The sequence below is a fragment of the Petromyzon marinus genome, chromosome 18, assembly GCF_048934315.1.
Source record: "Petromyzon marinus isolate PM22_M1 ecotype Great Lakes invasive population chromosome 18, UKy_Petmar_22M1.pri1.0, whole genome shotgun sequence".
Classification (NCBI taxonomy): domain Eukaryota; kingdom Metazoa; phylum Chordata; class Hyperoartia; order Petromyzontiformes; family Petromyzontidae; genus Petromyzon; species Petromyzon marinus.
The window spans coordinates 2,861,596-2,872,750 of record NC_133684.1 but is presented as its reverse complement, the minus strand read 5'-3'; the positions used below and the strand labels follow the sequence as shown (position 1 = coordinate 2,872,750).

Genomic DNA, 11,155 nt, shown 5'->3' with positions numbered 1-11,155 from the left:
ACTTTCATAACAGGTAAATAAATTGCTATATTATGAATACATTCTTCTGTTTTATTTTAAGTTTGCCAACCACGTTAGACTTCCGGGGTACAAAAGAATAATTATACCAGGCACACTGTGGACTGTTCTTCAGCTTTGAAGATGCTCCGCAGCAGTGAGGCTGCTACCCTGTTGGCTATAATGAGTCCAGAAACTGGTGAGTCTCATCTTTCCATATTCCAATTCAATACAATTCAGAGCTGCCAGGTGGTTGTGGAGATATGGGGTTTGGGGCTATGTGTGTCCTGAGATTACAGGGCTAAAAAAAAATATTATCCTGGCGTCGGGCGCAATGTTATCCAGTCCAAACATGAGCCATCACTGCCGTTATTGATTCTTTGCAGTTTCCATTGGTTCTCCCAGATGGTAGCGATCTCTTCTGAGAGGCGATTGGCTAAAGATAACGCCAGCTTTTATCACACACCTGAGGCTGTAAAGGGCCCTGGCTCTGCCTCGCCTGTACATATGTCGAAGGTGAACAGCCCAATCGGTGGCCATTTAGAGAGAGCGATACGTCGATTGTGCAATGAGGTGCTGTTTGCAAAGTAACCGCATGTATATTTCGCGTAAAAAGTGTGAGAATTAATACAATGTGGCTAAGTTAATGTACAGAATGTTTCCACTAAAAGCCGCAAATGGAACATTTTACAAACGAAGCTTGACAATTCATTGTGCAATTGTGGATGTTTTAAAAAGTGTATTCGATTGCATTCTTATTTTAAACGGTGATAACAGATTTATGTATTTTCAAACTAGCTGTTAATTTTAATCTTCTAATTTTAATGGTCCTGCATACATTTAGATGTTGCGGGTTTTCTTCTTATATAATTTTATTGTGTACGGTTTAAAAATAACCTGGTTTTATTTGTATGTATGTTGAACTTAGTTGGCACTATATGTAGCCAACCGCATTAATCGGAGGTGCAGTGCGATATTAAAGGGGCGAATATAAGAAGAAAAGTATACCTTTAAAAATAATGAAGCTACCAAAAACATTTGAAAAAGAACATACTACGGAGAAGAACGCAAGTGGAGAGGTGGAGTGACTCATAGCCAAAGTCCAGCCAGTGTGCATGCACGGCATCATAAATCTATAGACCTGTCGTCATTGCAGTATCAGCTTGAAGCCATGGTAGATTTTTGTGGTTGTATTGGCGATTGCAAACTTTGTCATTTTTCTTTCCCCCACCCCAGGTTTTACTGCTGTGTACACAAATTGATAACCCTTCTGCAGGCAGCCTGGTATCTCGCATGCTACCTCCAGACCAGCCACATGGCGTTAATGATTAATGTCAGTGCTCCCCCAGTGGGCCTGTTTCTATCCCGTGCCTCCCCACCCTTCCTCTCTTCAGTTCACCTACAACATCCCTGCCCACTCTTGCTTGTTCTGACATCTATAGTCCAGACTAAAAACTCAGGAACAGAGAAAATGGTAGTGTCGGCAAAAACTGCTTATATAGTTTACAGGCAATAAAACATATTGCGATGGCACTGGTACACAGTTAAACGTTGTGACTAGTTTTCACATCCTCTTTACATCTCAATGGTGTAAGCTACATAAAGCCACTATTGGAATTAGAATAAGTGAATGTGTAAACTGGTGGATTTGCAGTCATCCCAGAGACCACTAGTCTAACCACTATTTTCATGTCTGTTTTGACAGTCTATATGATGTCTCTAAATGTATAGTTTTTCTGTAATGTGTAAAAAATATACATTTTGTGTACATGTAGTGCCTATTTGTCAATCCACGTGTGGGTCCTGGTGGTTCATTGCCCATGCACTAGTCAGTGCTGGTTTGTGAAGGCGGGGAGCATACCGTTTATGCCATATACTCTGGGCCATAATTCTGGACAGTACAACAACATATTTTTCTGCACTGTCATCTATTGGCAACATAGCTCCGCTGCAGCCTCACACACCTGTCTGATGCATGGTGGTCGCCCATCTAAGCACTATTCAGGCTTAACTTTGCTTAGCTTTCGAGACTGACAAGATCAGGGACATTCCGGGTGATATGGTCCACTTGTGTAACTGTGGTGCGGAACATTTTTCATATGGTGGCATGCTCACGGCATACATATGTACCAACAAAATGTTTTCAAGTCACAAAGTTACCACTCTGCTTTTTCCACCCCTTCGCTTTCCCAGCTGGTCAAGACGATTGTGATTACCCCACGTGTGTATGCCACGCAGGTTGCACGGCGTGCCAGACACAGACAGTTCAGGGTCCTGGTGACCTGGCATTCACACTTGTCTCACCGTGCAAACAATACGCGCCCGGCTGAAACAAACAAATCTTTGACGCAATAAAAAAAAGTCGTCTTTCAAACATAACCTTCCCTGGGCTCTCTGGGCGAGATCCCCTTCGCGGTTCGTAAAAAGAATCCTCCAAAGTCGTAAATGAGCAGTAAAGACATCATGGAAGGCCACGGTGTTCTGGGACAGACAGCGAGACACACTTTGAATGATTTGCTCAAAAATCACTGACAAGTCGACTAACGAGTAGAATAAGTGCATGGTTATAGAAAGCAAATTCAGTCAAATATGACGTGTTTTACAATTCGTCAAATTCAATGCAAACCCGCAAACGGCGTGGGGAGGCCTTCATGCAGCAGTGGATTGGAACGGGCTGTAAATTCATATTAGTGATGAAATGGGCACATCTATAGTGTGTTTACTATGGGAAGGGAAATTATGTGGTTTAGTTAGGATATCTGTTATTGTGTCTGAGCCATTGTTTACTCCATTATCATTAGGTCTACACGTCTGTACTGTTTTGCCAAGTTCTAAGTAAATCCGTGATTTGTTCACTGCTTTGAAAAATATAACGAGGGCTGCTTTTTTCAGGTGGCTAACCATGTCGGCATTTCAGCTATCCACATTTGTTTGCTGTGGCATGTCCACTGAAACAGCAACGTCTTTTCGAGTAGGCGCTGACATAATTATATAACTAAAAAATGCAGGGTAATAGTGGCACAGTGGCTAGCGCAGTGTGCTATCAACACAGAAACCTGAGTTCGATTCTCAGTCAGCTCACGCCCAACATTGTGTGAATAGGCCTTCATCCAGCAGTGGATTGACAAAGGCCTGCAAATTATTCTTCTTTTTCTTCCAATGCCCATCACTGCTTACACAATAACATGAGTATAACTTAGTGATGGTGTGGCTGGGGAAAAAAAAAGCAAAGCACTAGACGCACACAATGTTTTAATATTCTATTTCAAAAGCCTTTTGATTGACCCTCTGTGTATACATGTGGCCGGCATCTTATCTCCAGCTACCGTGGCCACACACAAGTCAAGCACTCTGTTTAGAACATTAGAGCACTCCATACATTAATGGTTATTGCCATTGTAGCGGCGCAATTAGCAGACTTAACTGGCCATATATGTTGAAATGTTATCTTGTTCCCGGCAATAGGACGTGTAATGCACTTTATGGTCCCATCAAGTGCTCTCTGGCAGAGAGCTCATTTGATTGTTACAGCCATTCCCTTGCCTATTCAAGTGACTTCAGCTGAACTCTGCTGTGTTTGTGCAGTTTGCATACATTGTTGTTTTAACAGTTATCGATGCAATTTAAGTGTCTTCTTCATTACACCAGATTTAAATGCGCTGGTTGGGTTTTACACTCGCTTGAAAAAAGAAAAAGCGCTTGTGTTTTTTTATTGACCTTTGTATTTATACAGTATGCAATTGTGGGTGTGAATACTGTAATTTAAATGGTAGGGCGCTCACCGGTGACTATTAAGCAAACAACCAATTGCACAGCAGTTACAATTTAGGAGTGATTATGTTCTGTGTGGAAAGAGTTAAATATTCACCCGAAACAATATCCTGTTTTCAATGAAATGCTGCCATCTACTGTTCAGATGTATACCTAAAGTAATTTTACATTGTGAACCAATTTTCCTCTGGGTGTCGCCTAGAGGAAAAATGAAGTTTACACTTTGTATGTACTGTACATTGTTAGCTGCTTCACAATGTATGCTGATACAACTTTATAAAGGGAATATTAACTGACAATTTGGGATATATTGACAAATTGCAGTGTTAATCATACATAAAACAGTCAACATAGGACGTTCATTATTTATGACTGATGTATCAAATACGGCAAGATTATTTCAATATATTTTTTACTTCCATTGCATAGCACTTTAAAGGCTCTAAGATACATACAAGTCCCTTCAGGTGTATGCGTTTTCTTAAGATACTCCTCCTGAGTATTTCAATATTCATTACGTGTATCAGGCTAGGGAATCTAGGTGAGATCAGAATACATCCAAGTCACACATCGCTATTACCAGCCATTATCTATCCACTGCAATACCATGTCTCTGAATTGTTCCCAGTGAACACTGAACGTTATGCGAACGTTGTTCCGAGCATGCATCTCTCCGCGCTGCTTCGCACACTTGTCCAGTTTTTGTTCCACTTGATTTGTCAGTGACAACATTTCAGGTCTAGGCATTGATGACATGCGTTGTTTAACCGTGTTTATTTGCGCAGCTTTCAGTATTTGTTCCAAATTATTGTTAATAAACATTATTTCGGAGCCATGCTGTGAGCAAGGGAATACATTGGTGTAACTTTTGCAATTCGTATTTGTATTTACCTATAGTGACTTGCTTACCTTCTCTTTACTTTGCACTCCTATCGGTGTGTGCATTGGTTGTTGTTGTAACTTCTAGATTTGAAGCTCTCGTGATTGCAAGGATCCATACTCTTTGATTCTATTCGGTAAAGTCACCTAGGTAAAAAATAAAACAACAAAAATCAGCGCTGTCCTCGAGACAGTCTGGTCCCTTCACCTGATGAAGGTCACTTGTGTTGTGGCCGAAACGTCGTGATTTTTGTTGTTTTATTTTTTACCTACGTGACTTTACCGAATAGAACCAAAGAGTATGTTGTTGTAACTGTCTGACCCCGTGGGCCCCCTCCTGGACATCTGTGTGAAAGAGCTTCATAACTCATCGGATTGCTCCAGTATAAATCGAGATTCTAGTTCTAATATGCGCTGATAAAAAAAACACACGTTTATATTGTCGTTCCCAATTTCTAATTTGCCAGTGGTCTTGATAAATGTCACGGCCAGGTAATGTCACAAATATTTAAAACTTTTGAGTCCACGGGTTGAGTTCAAAGACTACCCAAGGACACGTGGTGTCGCAAAAGTCGACGGCGCCGATCGCCTTTACGGCACAAGGCCATGGCGTCGTACGGAGGGTTTTTCGAAAGCACGCAGAGCATCGACGAGCGGAGAGAGCAGAAGAGGGAGGCGAGGCGAGGGGTTCTCGCGCAGGTGAGGAAGCGGAAAGGGGGGCGGCCCAGTGTGGACGAGCCAACAGACAAGTGTGGGTTCGGGGTTCCAAATTAGTCGGTGCTTTGTAGCGGTCGAGCGGCCGACTGGTTTTGTAGGCCTCGAGCACCCCCTCGTCTCTTTCCTAATTTGGGTACCCGGTTCGCGAGAGGGGGGAGCGGGCAGAGAGCCGAGCGTGGGGCGGCTGTGGGAGGTGCGGTGAGCAGAGCTGTCAACCCATACGGTTTAGCCCCCGTGTTATTGTACAGGGAAGTCGAGTTTTCAGGTCCATACGTCGTACAACCGTTACAATACGGGCAAATAAAACATTTTGTTTTATTCAAAACCTTTTGTTTTATTTGCCCGTATTGTAACGGTCACCGTTTGTACCCCGATGTGCGTTCGGTTGATTTCATTTTGTAGAACGACTCTCAGTGAAAAGGCAGCGCTACTCGTTGGTGTTCACTCATACTGTGGTGATGTGGAATTGTTTCGCTCCTGGCCCAGGGATGTAAACAGTAGATGTGTGCTGCCAACCCTCGTCTTAGAGAGATTAACCTTGTGGTTTATTTAGGAATTAAGAATGTAAATGGAAGATATTTTTGAACATCCAGAAATTCGTTAAATGCACGTCGTGGCCAAGGTGTACAGCAGTTGTCAGTAGAACTTTTCCTAACCATAAGTTCAACCATTAACCACTATTTAGCATTGTTGGGATTTAAGAAGCACTACACTAATTTGTATAATCTGCCCACAACATCAATGGCCGGTGAACTTGTTATTTAAATACTGTATACATGTTTGTAATACATCAATTGCATACCAATTGTGTAATTAAAGTCAAGTAGTGAGGTGGATAACAAAACCTTGCATAGCTCTTGCAGGTAGGAAACATAAGAGTCCTGGAAGATGACTTGAAAGACCTACATAACTTTTTGAGTCGCTACAAACTGCTTGCAAGTTCTTGCTTCTGTCTTATTGCAAACATGTGTCATTGAACAGTGCTATAACACTGAGAACAGATATACTAAACATGCTTTGTACATATTGTGTTCATTGTAACATTTAAACCAGGTAAAAGCTGAGTACGAGCGAGATCAGAAACGTCAGGAGCAGAAGCGACTACGTGGGGAAGACACATGGATGCTTCCCGCCGTAAACGAGCGTCTCGAGGAAATGGAAAAGGTGTGTGACATTCTAAAGGGGCAACATAAATGTCCAAAAAGACACAATGAGTATCAATAACATAAAATGTATAACACAGACATTACACTCAAGACAGCGGCACCACATGTTTAGCGGTCAAAGGCAAGTAAGTTTTAAATTATAGGTTTGTTAATTATTTGTGTTAATTGCCACATCTTTAAGGCAGACTACTTGTTGGAGAAATACATTCCTGAATTGAGGAGCAAAACATAATAGGAATTTCTGCCTCCTTTCCACGTCATTATTACGTCACATTTCTTGTGAATATTTTTGGTGATAGTCACCAACTCAAAAGAGACAACATTGTTGTTTTTCTAACTTTTTAGCGACTTAACGATAGCTGGGCAACTTGTCTCCCTGTTGCATTGTTATTAAGAATTATTAGTAAGGCATAATGGCAGTCTTCTTCTTTGGTTCTTTCGGTAAAGTCACGTAGAATGAGAATAAAACAATAAATTGATAAAATAAAATTATATTCTCACGACGTTTCGGCCACAACACAAGCGGCCTTCATCAGGTGTGAGCATATTATTGTGTTATTTTATTTTATCAATTTATTATTTTATGCTCATTCTACGTGACTTTACCGAAAGAACCAAAGAAGATGAATCCTTGCAGTCACGAAAGCTTTAAATCGAAATATAATGGCAGTCCTTTACAAATGCCGCTTGAATTTTACCACAAACCTCTCATTCGGCACTGTAGGACAATTTATACAGCACGTGGTGTATGTGAGCTATGATACTTTTAAGACAGCCTAATTATTTTACTTTTTAGACAGCCTAAAGGAACGAAAGAGAAGGATGTCCACAAATCTGGCTGTCTGCCTGATGATGCTAGTTATAATCACTGGTGAAATGTCATACTCAGTTGCTAAATGTTGTGGATTTGCTCTCCAACACACCGGTGTGCTGTATAAGTAATGCATTGGCATGTTATGTTCACGTGACAAACCTTGCTAATTGGCTAGTGTCGGGTGGTGGCGGGTTTAACGACACATTTATTTGTATGCGATATAACTCAAAAAACCTATATTGTGGATATTTTAGTTAACTTTACTGTCATAATTTCTTCTTTACATGCACGTGAATAAGTAATAAACTATTATTATATTATTACTCTTCTTTGGTTATTTCGGTAAAGTCATGGGGATAGAAAACAAAATGAAAGTAAAGTTAATTAAAAATATCACGACGTTCCCATCGCAACACAAGCGGTTGTCACCTACGTGACTTTACTGAAAGGACCAAAGAATATGAATTCCTGCAGTCACGAAAGCTTTAAGTCAAAATTATTATTACTGCCTATGTAACCTTATTTTGTGTTCGTTTAACAGGAACATGGCAAGAAACACAAAAAGAAAAAAGAGAAGTCGAAGAAGTCTAAAAAAGAGAAGAAGAATAAAAAATCTAAGAAAGCTGAGAAGTCTAACAGTGCCAGTGACTCTACTTCTGTACGTAACCTTGTTTTACGAGATGACTCGCAATGAAAACACTGCTTGGAATAATAATAATTGATACTGAGTGCACACGTTGGTATCCGCGATGAACATATGAAACGGGTTTAATGACAGCCTTGCCATTTTTCTTCCAGGACTCAGAAGAGGAGTGGGTTGAAAGTACCGCTATTGCTGCTTCCGGAAGCAGCCAGTCATCGGACTCTGCCAGGGAAAGATCAGCTGATGCTGTTAACGCTTCAGTGGATGCCCCCTTAGTGGTACAGTGCTCATGTCCTCGCGTTGGTTGCCCTGTTTACCACCTTTATACATCTGAATTGCTCGCTTGGTGACGCGGTTCTCATGCATTTGTCATCATCAACATGCTTGATCTATCCACTGTCGGATGACAGCCTCTCCACGTAGGCATCCTTTTTCACAGTCTTGCAACGCCGTAATCAATCCCGCTCCTGCACTTGAACATTTTATATACGTGTGACAGGAGGTTAGTGGGTCTAGTTCTTCAAATCAGTTTTGCCTGCCTTCATGAATAGAAGAATGATGAACACTTTAATCGTGAATTGACGTGTATTTAATTCCTGTGGATACATCCAGAAATTAGGTCCACTAATGTTTTTTCAACAGCTCGTCCTGCTTCTTTAATGACGTTCAGTTATGTCATCTAGTCTGGGAGTTTGCCTTATTTCCATGCTGTGAAAGGCAATTTCAAGTGTGACATCTTAATATTCCACTTCCTTTGAAAAAAAAGATTAGTTTCCCATAGTATAATGTTTTGTTGATATAGAGATCTGCATAAAATGTATCTGCTAGTTTTGCAATTCTGTCCCTATCATGCTGTCTGAGAGCTGCTATTCGTTATCTACCCAGCATCACTCTTTTTGCTGCTTTCTTGCTTCCATTTGTGTGATTTTTGCAGTCACCGTTTTGATTTCCTATCCCTTTTCTCGTGATTTTACCAATGTTTGCTCGTTCTATCTTTTGTTTAACATTTTTCATCTCTATTCATATATCTCATTTTATTCATCTTGGTTTATCTGGTTTCGGATAGTTTTTTCTCTATTTAGATTTTACTTGCCCCCCCCCCCACTTTCACTGCACTATCCATTTTAATGCAAATTAATCCATTATTTATGGTGGTGACATTATTGCTTCTCTATAGATATGAAACTATAGCCAAGGATTGGCTCAAATTCTCCCACCCCAAATAGATGTTTGACGTTACCTGTGTGTTTTGTCTACTTCCACTTGAATATGTTGCAAAGGCAATTTGAATTACCTAATTTAAATCTTCATAGTATTTTATTAATGTGCCATTATGAGGACTAAAACGGGAAAGACAGGAAAATGCAACAAAAAAACTGAAATGTTTTTATTTCTGCATAAAATGTACTGTACTAATCATTGCATTGCCATCTGTTAGAGGGATGATTGGATGAACTTCGACTTCCTGACTATGAAGTCATATTCTAGAACAGACGTCAAATCAGAAAAACAGAAAGCCAAAGAATTGGATAAAGAAATCAGGGATGCGATCGACAAGGTATGTATTTATCGTCACGGCACAACTCCGGCGTGACTTTGGGTCAAGTGAGCCCGGCTCAAGGCCATGCTTCACTTGATCTGTCTCTGAACACACTCCCAGCCATGCTTGGGATATCTGTGAGCTGAGCCTGAGCCAAGTCATGGCTGAGCCACTTGTGCATCTTTGGAAGCGACGAAGTGGCTCAAGCCAGAGCCGAGCTGTGACTTAATAAAACAGCCCTAAGTGTTTTGTACACTAAATTCGTTTAGAATTTTATCACATTGCTTCTGGGTTTACGTGTGTATAATTTAATGCTATGAAATGTTGGCTTTAATACATGGACAGTTTTTGAGGTTTTTATTACATAAGAGAGCTTATTAGTCCAAGTGCTGCTGCTCTTCATTGGAAACCAGGTTATGGTCTTACCTTTTGCTTAGAAGGTATAATACACAGGTAAATGTTAAAAACCGTTATAAACCCTATGTCAAAATGTAATGATGGAGCTATTTGTTAATTCGATTTTATCGTCACTTTCCCAATAATGCCTTGAATAATTTGTATAAGAAACCATTATTTTTTATTCATTGATGGAATGTGACTGGTTCACACGATCCTGACAGCCACTAGAGGTTAGACACAATCCACAATGGTAAAACAGACAATTTCAGAATCGAATTGTGACTATGATTGGCAACAATTTATCAAATCGCCATGGCAGTAAATTGTTACTTTAATGAGCACCAAAGTGATACCTGCAACATCTTCCCTCGGCCAGCCTGGTGTACACGCTCGTGAGCTCAACCCATACTGGAAGAACGGAGGAACAGGCCTCCCCCCACAGGAGAGCGAGCAATCCGTCGCCTCGGGAGCTTCTCAGGGTACGTCCAGCTCTTGTTGTTTTACCCCAGAATATACCCAGACCTGGGTCTGTTTTAGTGCCCTGTATTTTATAAGCTTTTGGTCACCTTTTAGGTTTTTGGCTCAGAAACGTGAGTAGACCTAGCTGACCAGAAGAGCGTCACGAAAGCTAGTGCCAAATGGGCATGCTGGTGCCAGCATTGACCATGGACCTCCCCACCCAGAACTGACACTGATGGATTTGCGAAGTGTTTCATTTAGATGGTTAATGACATTGCAGCAAGTTGCTCACCGCTTGTTTAATGGTGTGGCATTCAGGACCATCAGCGGTTGGTGACGGCGGGCTCAGCTGGCTGAGACGCGCTCGGCAGAGAATGCAAGAGCAGGCAGACAAGGAACAGAGGTCACTGGATGAAGTTCTCGAAGAGCGATATGGAGTGAGTGTACAGGGATATTTCGTCTACGTTCGTTTCCTGGCAATTATGGCCCAGAACCTCTAAATAACGTTTACCCTCCACTTCCCAGTTTTTGTTTTACATATATGTACAATAATTCGCTGTATTTGACAAAATCACTCTGAATCCCTGGCATGGATTGCCAGAAGCTTTGCCTGGGTAGTGCATTGGTGGTTGATTGCCTTGCTTTCAAAAGTTGGTATAGGCTGTGGCTTTGTTGTGGGCAGCAGAATTGACTGTTTTATTTTACTTCTATATTCCCATCCATGCTCTTGCCTTCACTAGGCTACACTGTCCAGCATGCTGAAGTATGGT

At 41.2% G+C, this 11,155-nt stretch overlaps 1 protein-coding gene across 1 annotated transcript in view; it reads left to right on the top strand.

The window, feature by feature from the left end:
* Positions 1–5,193: 5,193 nt before the first annotated feature.
* The window catches only part of CWF19L2 (CWF19 like cell cycle control factor 2), a 30,023-nt gene continuing 24,061 nt past the window's right edge, over positions 5,194–11,155 (top strand). The window contains exons 1-7 of the mRNA XM_032956498.2: positions 5,194–5,346; positions 6,418–6,528; positions 7,886–8,002; positions 8,143–8,265; positions 9,426–9,545; positions 10,303–10,405; positions 10,704–10,822. Coding sequence (XP_032812389.2) covers positions 5,254–5,346; positions 6,418–6,528; positions 7,886–8,002; positions 8,143–8,265; positions 9,426–9,545; positions 10,303–10,405; positions 10,704–10,822 — 786 coding nt within the window. The 5' untranslated portion in view covers positions 5,194–5,253. The remainder of the gene's footprint in view (positions 5,347–6,417; positions 6,529–7,885; positions 8,003–8,142; positions 8,266–9,425; positions 9,546–10,302; positions 10,406–10,703; positions 10,823–11,155) is intronic.